Source organism: Saccostrea echinata, unplaced genomic scaffold (genome assembly GCF_033153115.1).
Source record: "Saccostrea echinata isolate AGI-Se365-2 ecotype Australia unplaced genomic scaffold, CSIRO_AGI_Sech_v1 ptg000009l, whole genome shotgun sequence".
NCBI classification, from domain to species: Eukaryota; Metazoa; Mollusca; class Bivalvia; order Ostreida; family Ostreidae; genus Saccostrea; species Saccostrea echinata.
This window is the reverse complement of record NW_026889758.1, coordinates 2,760,988-2,778,264: the sequence shown is the minus strand read 5'-3', so window position 1 is coordinate 2,778,264 and position 17,277 is coordinate 2,760,988. Positions and strand designations below refer to the sequence as shown.

Below are 17,277 nucleotides of genomic sequence, written 5' to 3'. Positions count from 1 at the left end.
TATATGTGTGACAATTTTAACTTTGTGAAAGAGAATCAACTGTGTAACCCAAATATTTTTTTCAAGCTAAATTACATCATTTACATAAGTGCTTTAGACTACACTTAAGGATACATATAAACACAAACAAAAAAATTGATGCATGGATTGATATATATTTTTGACTGATTTTGGATAGAAACGACATATTAAATAATATATCCCTAAAATATAAAGAAATCGTAAGTTTTCTTTGTCATGTGGTTAAATATGCGACTTTGTGTCGCTTTCTATGTAATTCAATGCAAAAGAAGATTGGGGAACAAGGCGAGCGAAATGCCTATAGTGAAACAAACATGAAGGTGAAAAATTAAATTTCAATTATAACAAAATTTTCTTTGTCATTTCATCTAACATTAAAAGTATGCTTTATGTATAATCTCCACAATCTGCAAAAATTTCACAAAGATTGAAATTATTTGCCAATGAATAAATAGCATACACACACTAAAGAGGGCGAAAAGGATCATTCTCTCATACTACAACACAAATTTTCGATATGAGTGCCCTTAGTGGGTCTTTGCTCCATTTTTTGAAAAATTTATCCTAAAAGTTTGCATAAAAATATACATTTTTGTTGAACAAGACCCACTTTACCTTAAAAATACACTTTTATCTGTCAAAGAGACAAAGTTAAATTATTGGTATCCAAAGGAAGGTCTTGTCACAAGGATTACACATGGGAAGTGTGAGAGCCCTAGCACAGTTGTTCAAAAGTTTTGGCCAAGGTTAAAGTTTGGTAAAATTTTGCAAAACTGGGTCAAACTCCAAGGTCAAATATGATGGAATACACGTGAAATATGAAAGCCATATAGCTTCAACCAATCAAAAGTTATGCGCAATGTTACAGTTTTTGTGGACAAACAGACAGACAGACGGACGGACAGGGCAAAAACTTTATACACCCGAATCTTCGATACGGGGGCATAATAAAAACTTTTATAAACTGAGAACAAAATTAGAACACTCTTTCACAAATTAATGTGTAAATTAGATCGGGATCGGATTAAATTCGGTTTCGGAATGGCGTCAGTGAACATTCACAATGATCAAGAAAAAGGTGGGTTCGTCTTTTCCTTTTAAAAAATCCACGCACAAGAAGAAAGGTCCATGACCCATATTCTTCTAAGCACTTGGTCAGGTTGTGATGATCAGACTTAATATTGGATCAGACGCGTGTAGAGATTTCAGTTTCATTTGAAGTAGGCCTACCTCACTTTTAAATATTCGCGGCCCAATGCAATCAGCCTTATCAGGAATAAGTCAAGTCACTTAATTATTTATTTAACATTTTTGTGTAAATAACTATTTCATAAAATAGTATGGTTTTGTATAATATACAATTATTATTGTTTTTGAGGCCAGCCTTTTGAGGAGTACCGAGCCCGATCGGTGAGACCTAGGCCTACCTAAACAGGTCTGGTACAATCACTAGATTTAGCTACGTAGCTTGAACTACCTACATAGCTCTATTTACCTAACAGACGTAGCTTTATTTAGCTACTGAATCAAACTTTTTTCTTAAATTAGCATTTTTCTCAGGAAGTGTAGAAAATTGCACTTTGATGCAGTGATAATTTTCAACTTAAAGCTCATCTGAAAACAATTTATGAAAAAAAAAAATCACTCTTGGAGATGTGTCTTTTTCTGCGCAATTTCAGTCAAAGTTCTACAAGTTTTGGGGCTATAAACAACAGTTAATTTGTGACCAAACAATTACTTGTTGAATGAAATAACAAAGAAAACCAGTTCTGGTTAACATGAGCACAATGAGAAGCAATCATACTTATCCATGCCTCATTGCACACTAGGTGGTGTACAATTAAACAATGGAAATACATCTTTTCCTTAAAAGTGTTCAAACGCAGCAATGTTAAAACTATCTCTGCATTGGATTGCTTTTTAAATAATCCCTAGTATAAATATTAGGAGTCATTTATTTGCGATTTTTTTTTTGTCTTTTTAAAATAAAAGGAAAAATTGTGAAAAGTTGCCTTGAAATAGCTAAATAAAGCTACCTGAGGTAGGTAAATAAAGCTATGGTAGGTAATTTTAGCTACGTAGCTAAATGTACTGATTGTACTGGACCTGCTAAAGTAAACTTGTATTGATGATGCATAGCCAACTCCATACATGACATAGGTCAACTCCAATCGACATTAGAACGTCCACGGGATATTGATGTTAAATATCAGTCTGTAGAAATCCTTGAAATGAAGGAATATGTGCAAATAGTAATTTTACAGATACTACTTTATCCATATATATTGGAGTTGAGCCGATTGCACTCTATCTAATCTGCTTCTGATGCTGGGTCTGACCTAATATTTTCCAGATGAGTGAATATACTCCAATCTCCCAAATTTAAGTTGACACGTGTGCCTTCCAATCGAGGCTCAAGTTATAATTAAATTTTTGTTATTTATTGCTTATTAGAGTCAACACAAGTTAATTGTGTATACAGTGTAAGCCTTCACTATTTTAAATCAATGAGTTATTGTGCTATGTATAGCAGTACACTAAAATTTCAAAGTAAAAAAAAGCAGCACTTATGTTCAATATTTATAGTTTGGTTCTTTATATAAACGTAGGGTTATATGCATGTGCAGGAATTGTTATGAAAGTGAAAATGACATTGTCCTCTTCAACTGTGGAGAAAGCATCATGGAGTTAAAATAGTTTTGATTGTAGTCCATCAAAATTATCTAATTCTGTTTTGTAGGAAGCCAGACAGAAATCCCTTGTTGTACATCCAAGTGGAGTGAAAATCACCTTAATATTCTGCAAGTCTTTGCTGTGCAATCGAGGGCTTATCCACCAGCAGAAATATTGTCTTATCTAGTTGATGAAGGAATTGAGAGGAGAGTACGAAGAGTGAAGGAACATTTGATGCATTTTATGCCAGCTGGATTGAAGGCTGTTGACTTTGATGACTTTTACTCTATAAATCATGGTAATTGTAAGTCAATCCTGTACAATGCACAAAAGCGACAGATGCTTAGTTTTAGATTGGAACCTCTGCCAGATTTTGCTGAAGAAGCTTGGCGTGAATCGTAAGTTGAGTGACAGTCATTTTTTTTTTTCTAACTCCTAGTCTATAGTGTGGAGAATAATTATACCGGGTACTTTATGAGGCAAAAATATATTTTTTTTTGGGGGGGGGGGGTTTCCTTTAGCTTACATTATTATAAAATCAAAGTACAAAATGTATCCTGGGAGTTTAACTTTTCAAATATACAGTTGAACTTTGGTATCTCAAACACTGATATCTTGAATACCATGGATATGTTGAAGTGATTTGGAAGTCCCAACCACTTATTCTTTAAGTATTTTACCCTCAATATCTTGAATCATCGAATATCTTGAAGTTTTTCCTCGGTCCCATCGAGTTCGAGATACTAGTAATGAGATTTGACTTTATTTAAATTTTAAAAATTAAAATTTATCAATTTATACTAGAGCTACTGATTGAACTGCTTTGAGGCATACGTCTGCCATAGTGTCAAGATGCAGTGATTCATTTTGAAAATGGTTATCATGGGTCCAAAGGACCCCTCTTAATGACAACAATGAGTCCCGTGCCAAAATCACAAAAGCTTCCAAGGGTACTCAATGGTACCGTATGTTAGATATTACAGAGGAAATTCTGGTGAAATAGAAAAGGGTTTTATCCGATAGTGCAGTTGTTTTATTGAAGCTGTGAGTGGTTTATACTATAATTACTATCAACTGGAAGTAAGAATAAATGATTTTGTGACATGTAAATAATATATTGTCAACTGTGCACCTTGGTTCTATTTTTAGATCGTACATACGATTTCTGCACAGAAGCTGACCAGTTGTTCTGTTGAATGAAGTAAAGAAAGTTTTCTTTGAAAAAAAGAAAAATAGCCTGAAAGAAGAATGATCAAATACTTATTAGCTTCTAAGAAAAAAATTAAAATGATTCAGGTTATGGCTAAAATACAAATGTATTGTATATAGTATACGCTTCAGAAATATTCCACAGCAGACAAAATTGAACTTTCTTTTTCTGGTGATTGTTTCATTGTTAACTGCAATTTAACCATGAAACTTGTGAAATCTGACCTTTTGTTGACAACCTTATACTTGTTAAAATCGCTCATGCACATCGCTTAGCACGTGGATATGATGCAATCGGCCAAGTTTTGAAGCAGATTATACCGAAATAATTTCTTTAAAATACCTTTTATTTTATAAATTTAATGCGTCCATTGGGATGCACATTTATTGAAATAATGCGTCCTGAGCAAAATTCATGCGTAATTTACGCAGGACGCACACCAAAATAATCATTGTTTAAGATGAGAGAGTTAAATGGAACTTATAGATATTTATCAATTCAGCAGGTTACCTCGAACTATCTGTTATTCATTGAATTTATAAGAATTCTTATTCAGTGAAAATTACAGGGACTAACGTATACCCAAAATATAGGGAGACTTCACTTCTCCCTCACAGCAAATTTAGGGAGAAGTTTTGAAAGTCAGGGAGACTTGATACTCCTACGATTAACAACTAAAATCCCCAACACACACTCTAATTTCTTTAATATTTTAATACCCAAGGTTTTATATGAGATGAATTTAAATTTTGTAATTAACTTCTAATTCAACTCCCTGTGGTAGGGTGGGGCCACAGTAGGTGATCAAGTTTTTAGAATGGGAAAATATAGGAAAAATGTTTAAAAATCTTCTGCTCAGGTACAGCATAGGCATAATTAGTCATTACTATATATTCATTTGCAAGCATCCTCAGGTTGTGCAGATTAAATTAGTTCAAATCATGACCCCTGGAATAGGGTGGGGCCATAATAGGTGATAAGAATTCTCATGTAGTAGGAATATATAGGGAAAAATCTTCTTAACAACAACGGCAAACACATGATTACAGGTAGTCATATTAATGTGGAAGCACCCTCAGTACTGTAGATTTGGGTTTTTTAAGGTCACCTGAGTCACTCAGATGACCTATTGCTATCTGTTTTTGTCCGTTGTTGTGCGTTAACATATGAACATTTTCAGCTTCTTCTCTGGAACCACAAAACCAATTTCAACCAAATTTGGGGGTGAAGGGGAATAAAAATTATGAATTTCATGGTCCCCAACCCTCCTGGGGCTTGAGGGGTGGGGCTAAAACCATCGAATTAAGTGCTGACTGAGCCTTCCCAAAATTATGAAATTCATGGCCCCAGGGTCGGGTTCTGCAATTAGGGTTGAGCTCTATAGACCAGATAGTGAAAGTGAAATTGCTTTCAAAATCTTCTTCTTTGCTCCTATATGCTTAATTGAGTCAAGTCATAACCGAGTTGGGCTAGGGTTGGGTTACGATTTTTCCTAGGAATATAGAGGGAAAGAATCTCTTGATAAATAACAGGGCAAAGGTGACGGATGTCATGAGTGTTGTTGGTCCATGGGTCTCTTGTTTTAGTTATCCCATAGGGTTATTAGTCCTAATAGGACAGTTCTAGTCTTGGTAGAAAATATTAATTTTTTTTATGTTAAGTTTAGTTTCTAGGAATATAAATGTGACTCTAGAGAGCATTGTACATGTATCTGTGTTGTGATTGATATATTGATTACTAGTATTGAGAGTATAGCTCAAAAGTTCATATTTTTATATTGCAGTTTTAGAGTTCATGGTGAGCTGTTTTGCAAACAACTTATTTTTATGACATGGCAGAAAGAAAGGGGTGTAAGAATCACAGAATATATGTTTCAACAACTTTTCCAACACTTCACAGCAATGTTTGGGCTCCATGCTATGTAAGTGTCATTTTAAACTTATGAATTACCATATACAGTTTGCTTATTAAGAAAGGCCTAAGGAAAAAATTGTTTACGGTTACCTTACTGAACCTAATTTTATGCACTGACCCAAATATTTTTTCATTGTAAAATCCAGAAATTGCTTGTCTGTACATTTTCCTTCAAATGATGTGGTGTATAGGTTATAGAAGCAATTAGATTTTAAAAAAGATTAATAAGCTTTAGCATAAATGAATCAAAATTTGTTGAGGAAATATTTCAATATCTTTGATTGCTCCATAGTAAGCTAAATATTAAATTAAAAGTTTTGAGAAAAAAAAAATTATAACACTGGCACCAAATTTTGCAGATTCTTTGTGACCAGGGACTGTGTGGTAATTATATGTACTAGGTGGAATAAAACTGTCTTTAGTAATTATTTAATTTATTCTATATGTTTTAAGTTTAAGGCTATATATATATATATATATATATATATATATATATATATATATATATATATATATATATATATATATATATATCAGTGTTTCATTTTGGTGTGCGTCCTGCATAAATTACGCACAGATTTTGCCCAGGACGCATTATTTCAATAAATGTGCATCCCAATGGACGCAATGAATTTATAGAAGGACATTTATTATTTTAAATTGTTTCCATATAATCTGATTCAAAGCTTGACCGATTGCATCATTTCCACGTGCTAAGCGATATGCATGAGTGAACAGGTATAAGTTTGCCAACAACAGGTCAGATTTGACAATTCACTCTTAAATTGCATATACAAGCAATTATCAGAAAATATTTAGAAGTAAGATAGCATAGTTAGATTATGTCTACTGTGGAACATTTTTGAAGCGTATACGTGTACCAGGGACCTATATACTGACTATATAGGTCCCTGTGTGTACTAGGCTATACCTTTGTAATTAAGATATAATTTAACCTATATATTTTAATTTTTTCCTTAGAAGCCAAGACGTACATGTATAAAATATGATCATTTTTCTTTCTAACTATTTTTCATTTTTTTAAAAACTTTCTTTACTTTTTTCAATAGAACAAATGATCTGCTTCTGTGCTTTTTATGACAAAGATCGTAGTTATGATCTAAACATAGAAACAAGGTCCACAGTTGACAATATATTATTTTTATGCCACAAAATCATTTATTCTTACTTCCAATTCAATAGTCAAAGTATAGACCATTCACAGTTACAATAAAACATTAGCACTTTCGTGCAATATCCATTTATATTTCACCAGAATTTCCTCTGTAGTATTTAATATGCAGTACCCTAGGGCCTTGGTTTTGGACGCATTGATTTTGGCATGGGACTCATTATTTTCATTCAGAGAGGTCCTTTGGACCCATGATAACCATTTTCAAAATGAATCACTGTATATATATATATAAAAGTCAGGAGTGTGAAATCCTACCAATGAAACTGGGAGAGTTAACACCCCTACATGTATTCATGTTCAAAAAATATATAGAACACAGACAAATACAAATCCTTCTAACTTTCCGTTATTTGATTTAGTGCCGTGCCTTGTTTACTACCTCAGTCTATGACAGTTGGGAGTATACATGTCAACTCAACACCTGATCTCATATTTTATGACCTTCCAAACTGTGACCAAGAAACTTCTAAAATTTTTGCCATATGTAAGGTAAGTTAAAATTTGAACTCCTTTGAAATATACTGGGGATATTAAGTTCATGTTTGTTACAAGAGACATTTTAGAGATATTTTGGGGGCATGAAATAGTACAGATAACTACTTCTTCAAAACCTCAAGACCAATTTTCCATTCCAGTAGGATGTAATGGACACTGCAGGTTAAGGTCCAAAATCAGGAATCAAAATCTACAAAATACATGTACATAAGAAACAAGCATTTAAAAAGCTTCTTTTATCATGTTTATAGAACTTAAGTCCAAGTTAGTCCAGGGGCATAGCTTGACTTAAAATTCTAGTGAGGCAAAACGATTGCAGCTGGGGGTCTGGGGGCTGCCTTATGCCCTAAGCAGCTCCAGGAAAGAGCCCTGGTGGGGGGTTGAGGGGGCAGACCCCCCCCCCCCCCCCACCTACACACATGGAAAACGAATTTGGGGTTTTAGAATGTAAAAATCATACTTGTCCTGAACAGAAATTTCATAATTTTACCGGTTTCATTATTGAAGACTTCAGCAGGTATATGATACTACATATTTCAAAAGTAAGTGCTGAGAGGTGGTGCTGAAAATTCTAGTGAGGCAGTTGCCTCATTGCCACAATGGAAGCTACGCCCATGTAGTCATATTGATATTCAGAATCCCCATGTAGTGTGGATTCAAGTTCTGTTAAAAATCATAACCCATTGGGGCTGAAGTGGCGCTACAAAATTGGGTCAAAATTTTTCATGACAATAGAGGGGGAAAACATTTTAAAATCAATCTTCAGAAGGACAGCATGGCCTTAGTGACTCAGGTAAGCATTTGGAGTGAGCATATTGTCAAGACAATTATCCAAAATTAAAGATTGAAATGAAAAAATAAACATTGTTTATGAAACAATTAGAGGTTAGTCTGAGTCAGGTGATGTACCAGTAATGCTGTCTGGTCTCATCAATCTTTGTACATTGATAATAAGCCGTTGAACATTTTTAGCTTCTTTTCTGAAATGGTGAGACTAGTTTCTACCAATATTGATATTTAGCATTTATGGACAAAGGGAATTCCTTTATCCTAATTATCCTAGTTTCCTGGGGACTTGAGTGGTTGGGCCAAAACAACTACAGTTTATGCAATCTTCAAAAATTAACTTCATCTAACAGAAAAACTGTTTTCATGATTATGATATGAAATTAGCCCTCAACAAAAATAATAAACTTCAGTCTGCATTTATTTTGGGAATTTTTCCCTTAATTTTGGGGAAAAGAGTGAATTTTCAATTTGAACTGGGCCCTTTGACTTTTCACTAGGTGTTCATTGCAATAAATATAAAGGCCTACACAGTAATCATAATATTGGATCCACCTGATTCATATCTAAATGTATCAGTGTTTTTATGAGGAAAAATCCTAGTTCACTGTTCACAGGAAATCATTTGCTTGTCAAATTTTGGTTAGCAAACATGCCTCAGAAATCTGCAGTTTAGACCCGCTTTAACAGATCTCATGATGGAAAGACTGTTAACTGTAAAATATATGAAGATTATCTGACATTCTGTGGTGAAATGACAAATATGTTATATCTAAAAGAGCATACAGCAAACTCATCAAAATCTTCTAAGTCTTGACAAAAACATCTAAGTGCATAGCTTGAAAAAATAACAGCTACTATCACAAACATGATTATAAGCATGATAAAGGATTGTCTTCTTCTATGTGCTGCAAATCAAGTACACATTAAATATTTTATACAGATATTTATTAATAAATATTTCTGATTTAGAAATGTTGTATGTGACAGCAGTATGATTTATATATTGTACAAGCAGTCTGAAAGGATTCACATGAAACTGACGTGAAAATTCTTTTAACGATTAAATGACTATGGCATAAATTAAGCTTGTGATTATTTGACTTGGCCATCTGAGTGATATTGACATCTCTAATATATAAAGATAATTAAGATATATGCATGTACACATATATATGGTAATAAATATATTGTATATTTTGTATAAATCAGTAATGTAATTACAGGTTAAAAGAAAGATGGAATCTGATACTCTTGAACCTTCTCCACCAAAGACCAGAAAGCTCAGTGAAAAAGAGAGGAAGGAGATTACTCATTTAGATGCAGACACAATAGGCCAGCATGGAGGAGAACTTCTAGTTCACTATGCATCAACATCTTCCAAACAGCCTGTACTCTTTGGTTTTATTGTGCAAGATACAAATGTAAGTATAAAACGCAACACAAATAAAATTGAACAGAAACTTTGGTATATTTGAAAATTTAAAAATCATATTACTTTCAAATGGTGACACTAAATTATGAAAAAATATACCAGATACATGCATGCATTTCATGAATTTCCCTAGACTGTTCAAGTGTGACACCCATTAGGATGAAGTCACATTTGGTCATACAAGTTTTTTGTCTGGAAATTAGGGTGTGATATGTTTACAGTCGGTTAAATGGATGTCATTGGTCTTCAAGGGGTCAAGGGAATTCAAGTCAGAATGTAGAAAGAGTTTAAACCAAGGAGTTATTACAGCAGAATAATTAAACGAGTAATGATCTTACTGAAATAAAAGCATAACTTTAATTGTATATATGTGAGGGATATTTTGATGATATAGTGATGTCTGACCTACAGGTCAATGTGCCATTCTATGATACTGCATGAAAATTTACCACATTTGTACTTTTTTTTTAATATCTTAGTGTGGCCACAAGCTTTGAACAAAAACAGTTTAATATATTTTTCAATGAAGCATTAAAAATAACAAAATAATCTTATGAACATTTTGCACAAAGCTTTTTGCCACATCGAAATTTAAACTTGTTTGTTAGTACCAAGCAGTTTTTCGAGAAAGACTGCAAAGACCCACAGCAAGATCATGTGCATTGCCAGTATCTTAATTTGCAAATATTGTTTGCATTAAAGGTTTTATGCAACAGGCAGCTACCAGGCAGTGAAAAGGGATGTTCAAATCTATGTAGCTCTAGTGTAAGCCATATCATAAGTGATATGAATCGCCATTTATTGCAGGTATCTTAAGAGAACATTATTATTCCAGTTATCCACCAAAGTTCTTACCCAAGATTTTGTTTGATTTTAGTAAAATTTCACAAATACGGTAGGCACTATTGATTGGACTGACTTACATACGTATACAGATGACTATTTGGATGTAAACAAGTACTGCAAGCACTGAGCTCACAAAATGATCCCCCCCCCCATATTAGTGGCAAAGGGCATTTTGTGGCAGAATGCCCAACTCAGGAGCCAGCATTTCACAATTTTGGAAGATTATAACTAGGGATGTCAAAATATTTATTTTCTTTAGTCGAATATTCGATTGCATTATTCGAACGATAATCAAATATATTCGAAACTTTTTCGGAAACTAAAATTTTATTTCAAACTTCACTGGTACATGACATATTTAACCCCAAATCCCCTTTTCTTAAATTTAGTAAAAAGTAACATCAAATGTTACACACAGATTTTCACATGGACCTAAAATGTGGATAGCGTGTTTATATTTACTAAATATAGACCGCTAATTCACCAAAATGTATGATTTCCCCGTCAATCACGTTCATAAATCGGTCTGTAAAGTCGTTTTTTTTTAGGAAGCATAAAAAATGACAGTACGATATATTTTTTTAAAGCTTATTAAAGTGAGAGGGGGGAGGGGGGGGGGGCACACACGGTGTCTGATAATGTTAAACATTTGGATATACTTTTTGTACCAACTATCAAAATGCCTTTAAAATATGTAAAAGAATATTAATTTTATAATAATTACCGTAGTGTCCAAACATTTCACCACTATAATGGGTACATGGTATGAGATCAAATACAATTAATAATTTTACAAAGAAAGCGCAGTAAAGCGAGATAATTTTATTACAAAAACAACATATTAATTGACAAATAATTCTCGCGGAAGTGAAGCATTTCTAATTACTGTACTTTCTACATGTAAAGGCAGTTTTTAATGAGGAAAATTATCTTATCGACTGTGTCTGAGGAAAGACTGTTTCTCAATTTTAGAATGAGAATTCCATCTCTTTATCACTCTTTTATTGAATTTATTTATTTGAATGTTGTTTCGTTATTCGATCGTCGGTCCATTCGACTGATAGTTGTATATTCGACTATTCGTTGACATCCCTAATTATAACCATGCTATTAGTTTGGCTGCTATAACCGAGGAGCAGAGAAGGTTTTCAAAGCATTAATGCATTTTCACCATATGATCAATAAAGCCCAGCCCTAACTCCAGAACCCTTGAAACTAGGGCCATGATTTTCACAAAATTGGAAGCAGCACTTCTGCTCGTTATATCTATCCAATTGATTTGCATGCATGAGATATAATGTTGTTCACAATTTGTATAGAGAGTCAAATAGTTGATAAACAAAAAAAGATGACATCCATGCAGGTTTTAGCTCTTTGTGTTGGTCCATTGAGATCATAATTTGCCATAAAGGGAATGCAATGGTCAAAGAAAATGTGTTTTAGCAAATGCAACTTTGTATTTAGGTAACATTCACACAGTTTTCATGTAGTGAAGTGGATTATGAGGTCATCAAAAGAGGAGGGGACTCATCATTTCCAAAGGGTGCAGGACCCATGATAAAATTTAGTAAGCCCTACAACATCCTGAAAGCTGAAGATAGGATGCATATAATTGAACCATTTCTAAAATTAGGGTTTTTTCAATCTACTTTGTGAGTTAGAGAATAGCTGTTACAGTAATAAAGAAATGCTAGAACAGTTATTTCTACTTTGTGAGCTGTAACAGTAATGATGAAATGCTAGAACAGTTATTTCTACTTTGTGAGCTGTCACAATAATGATGAAATGCTACAACAGTTATTTCTACTTTGTGAGCTGTCACAGTTATAAAGAAATGCTACAACAGTTATTTCTACTTTGTGAGCTGTCACAGTATTAAGGAGATGCTAGAACAGTTATTTCTATTTTGTGAGTTAGAGTATACTGTTACAGTAATAAAGAAATGCTAGAACAGCTATTTAAATTCAAGGTTGATATCTTTTCCACGTTTGTAAGAAAAGAATTTTTTTTTAAGCAAAATACATGTAAAATGTTTTGGAAGGAATACATGCAATGCAATGCAGCATGAATTGCCACAATGTAGCTCTGCATAGATAGTGTAAGTGTATATATAAATGTTGGAACAAAGTAAGAAATTTAGCATCATCAACCTTAAAAGAATCGTATTCTAGTGAGAGAGATGCAAAAATAATATGGAATTTTCAAAATGTCACAAAAAAGGTGTTGCACTCCTGACATTTTTAGCATCATTTTTGGGCATAACTTTTTTGTTTTTTAAGATATCAATTAGATATTTGGCAGGCATTTAGCCAATATATCAAAAGATACATGCTGAGCTATAGAAATTTATTCACATAGCCTGAATTTTTAGTGACACTTTAAATCATATTGATGTGCATACATTCCCAAGTTTTGTGGATTAAAGTTTGTTCAAGTTAAGGACCCTAGGGTTAGGGTAAGCCTTAAATCGTGGACCAAATATTACCAAATGTATGCCTATACAGGAAAAAAATCTTCAAAAAAAATCTTATGTACAAGACCATGTTAGTTATAATGATATTGAATTATCCCCATGATGAATGGATTCAGGCTTAGATATATATCCCCTAGGTGCTAGATGGGGCCACAGTAAGGGCTGAATATTGTTCAAGGGATTAAAGAGTGATATAATCTTTTAAATACACATGCATCTTCTTTAATTATCTTCTACTGGGGCAGGGTGATGCATGTGAGCATTGTGCCTCTGATGATACATGTAAGTACAAATCAGTAGAGCTACATTCTCAGCAGAGACATCTGCTTAGTTTGTTGAACTTCAAACTTTCTGTACAAAATGTCATTCATGCTATCAATTGCAATTACTAAAGCTGGTTAATACTTGCCTTTTTTCATAAATGTATGTGTTCATCAATGAAATTTTGCCTTTTTTCATAAATGTATGTGTATCTTTGTTAAGTTCTTTTTATAACTTTTTGTTTCTGCACATATTCTATATGATTTTTGTTTCATATTTTTAGCAATATTAATATGTTAAATTTATATAGCATATCTATTGAAATATTAAACTGAAATTTAAAAAAATGGAGGTTTGCTGAAGAAAATCATGTTTTTCTGACATACAACTGCATATTCAAACTTTTTGATTTATTGTAATTATGTCTCCAAGTATCTTTAAAAATATTTTCTTGTTGATATTTAGCATCATGCTCAATATTTTATTTTAAGGTCAGACGACACGTTCCTCGAAAATATATAATTTTTCTCAAGAATTTGTCATTGAACTATAGCTACTTGAACAAGTTTTCTCACAAAAAATTGATGCACCTTACCAGGCATTTGGGCAGGATACCAGAAGGTAATATTTCTTATAGAATCCTTATAGGTAACCCTTTGAATTGGCTATGTAACAATTTTTGGTGTACTAATTTTCTAAAAACATAATTGAAAACAATTTAGAAATCACAAGAGAATGACAATTATGTATAATTATTGATATAATAACAAGGTATACAAAACATATATTTGAGGAATGTGTCGTCTGACCTTAAGGATAAATACATAAAACAAACTTTTTTTTTTTAGAAATCGGCAATTTATTTCGTAGATTTATATTCGTATAGGTTACATGACTAATGTTTGCCAGGGTAAGTTTGAAAATTTTGTAGGATTTTGTAATAATATTATAAAATATGAGCAAAAGTTTGTATAGATTAATGTAGAGAATGGCACAATTAAGTCATATATTTAAGCACCAAAGAAAACTTACGATTTCTCTATATCTTAAGGATTTATTATTTATGTCATTAATATTCAAAATCAGTCAAAAAAATATATCGTTCAGTGTATTTATTTACCATAATAATTAATCCTAAAATAAAGATTTATTATACTGGAATGAATTTAACTCAAAATAAAATGTAAAACCTTGTTATGTTTTTTATTCTTTTATCACATCCAGTCTTTGTTCGAAAAAGTACTTTGTAAAGGTACATGTATGTAGCGAAACAGTCTTTAGTAATAGTAACAAAATAGGTATTTCTCTTAACATTATTACCATAAATGCCATTTCATTAAGTAAATGCACTCCTTGGAATGCTTTTTTAAGAGAAACATTAACACATTCCTTATAAACACAATCCTTTCTAGAGTATTCAGTAAGCTTACATGCCACGTCTGTCATTCTATGTGTAACACTAGTTTCTTGCTGATATCTCTGAAAGCCCTTAATTACCTACATCTTAAAGAAAACCCGTGTTGATTTTAAGGTCAAAGGCCAAGGTCAGAAATTCATATACAGTAAATTATTTTTTATTCGCGAGAACTTTATTTTCGTGTATTCACCTGTGACCATCTGCTCGTAAAAATTTCGTTCTTGTGTATAATTTTATTAGAATAGCTTATATACAGCAATATCAAGAATTCATGAATATTTTGTCCCGCTTATAAGTACCAAGTACGTATCTCACGAATACAAGACCTTACGAAAATTTAGTGATCTACAGTATTGCTCCAACTTAAATGGTCTCCAGATGATGCAGTGTAACTTATCAGTCTCTTTGAGCTTTTACAATGAAACTTGGGGTGATGAATCTATTTTAAAGACCCTAGCGATTTTGAAGCCATAAAATGAAAGGTTAAGGTCAGAAATTTAAATATAACACCCCCTACGAATGTGCGCAGAAACTTTTATTTTTTGATGTTCAGACTTATACCTGAGGATTCCTTGTAACTCTGGTGAGACATCAGTGAAGCTACAACGAGACTGGTAATTTAAAATCATTCATGGAAGTATAGCTACGAAGCGACTATTGAATGAGGAAGTAATTAACACAGAAGTTATGAAAAGGCTCACTTGAGCTTTAGCTCAGATGAGCCAAAAAAAATGTAATAAAGAATTACTGAATTAAACTGAAACGTAACCTTCTCTGATCACATTTTGTCCAGTTTTCATCTTTGTAAACTTTTCGCATTTTCAACTTATCTTCAGGCACCATTGGGCCAATTTCTACCAAACTGGTCGCAAAGTATCCTTGGGTGAAGTGGATCCAATTTTGTTCAAATGAAGGGTCACACCCTCTCCCAAGGAAAGATAATGGAGAATTACCGGGTAGTGAAAATTTAATGGCATCATTCAAAAATCTTAAGAACCACCAGGCGAGAAAATATGAAACTTTATGTGGAAGCATCCTAAGGTAGTTTTAAAAATTCAGGTTTGTTCAAATCATAACCTCTGGTGGTAGAGTGGGGCCACAATAGGTGATCAAAGTTTTACATAATAATATATCGGGGGAAAATTGCTGCAGAAAAGTAGGGCCATAGTGAGTCAGGTGAGCAACTTGGCCCATAGGCCTCTTGTTTACCGAAACATACACGCGTGTAGCTGCAGAACTGTAGCTCTCTGGTTGAGAAATTCAAACCAGAGAGCTACAGATCCAAGCATTGTAAAATCCTTCGATTTACGACGACGCTTTTTTGTTGCTCTCCTCAGGTATTATTTTTTGTATTTATGCATTTCCTCGCATAAAGCATGATTTACTTTAATTACCTATATACTTTATTTCTATTCCTGATACTCTCTTTACTTTTAAATAGTTCCAAATATAGCCCTATATGGTAAAAAAAAGTATCAGGAATAGGAGTAAAATAAATGGTTAATTAACAGTTACCATGATTTAAGCGGGGGAACATACATAATACAAGAAATAATACCCGAAATGAGCGACAAAAAAGCGTCAGTTCTGCGGCTAGAACGCGTATAGTTTGAACAGGTCGAGGAAACTATATTTTCCGACGTCGGACTAAATTTGGATAAATGAGGCCATTACATTCACATTGATTTTTCCGTTTACTCGATCATAAGGACCGATTGACAGGGAATGATTACTCCTCCATGGCACCTGATCCCACCTCTGGTTTCAGAGGTCTGTGTTGGCTCTGCTCACAGTTTGTATTTCTTAAATGGGCTTTTGAGCATGATCACTGTTATTTTGACTTCTCATACTACAGAAGCTAGTTTGATAGGGTATAAGATATATTGGTGATTTTTTTTCATCTGGTGATCAAATTATAATTTTTGAAGAATTTTGTTGTTGTTGAAACCTTTTCTGTTTTATCAAACAGTACATCTTGTATAATGAAGAAAATAACACAAGTTTAACTTACCCTTTTTTTAGGGTTTTCTTGAGGGTTCAGGTGATACACTTGTATATACATGTATAACACTTTCATATACAATATTTGGAAAAAAGCTATAAGTGAAATTATCAAATGGGAAACAACAATACATCTGAATGTAGATCATAAATGGCAGGTACTTCATAATAAGCTTATATTTATATGATGAAGGATACTTAACATAGACAGAATAAACCATAGAATTTTAAGTAAAATTACTTTTTTGACAAGATATATTAATGTTTGGGTATATAGATATTAGTATTTAGCGGAACGAAACGAAACACAATGAAATAAAATATATGAATAAATAAGTTGTTACGTGAATGTCATATTTTTTTCATTAAAAAATGAGATATTCCATGAGATAAACTAATTTGCATAATACAGTCATTTGGAATATTCCGAATTAACCAGGATTGTTGTGTTATATAATGTTTGTGATAGCAATAATTTTGCATACAATTATTTTAGTACACTTTTGTTATATTTGTAGGATGTTACAACGTCGAATAATGAGCCAAGAAA

The 17,277-nt window shown here is 32.9% G+C and overlaps 1 protein-coding gene across 1 annotated transcript; it reads left to right on the top strand.

Annotated features, from left to right (window-relative positions):
* The first annotated feature begins 1,027 nt into the window (after positions 1 to 1,027).
* Positions 1,028 to 13,552, top strand: LOC133183164 (uncharacterized). The gene is made up of 6 exons (XM_061318116.1): positions 1,028 to 1,099; positions 2,762 to 3,092; positions 5,688 to 5,825; positions 7,373 to 7,502; positions 9,521 to 9,718; positions 12,040 to 13,552. The coding sequence occupies exons 1-6, from the start codon at positions 1,063 to 1,065 to the stop codon at positions 12,229 to 12,231; spliced, it is 1,026 nt and encodes a 341-aa protein (XP_061174100.1). The 5' UTR covers positions 1,028 to 1,062; the 3' UTR covers positions 12,232 to 13,552.
* Positions 13,553 to 17,277: the final 3,725 nt, after the last annotated feature.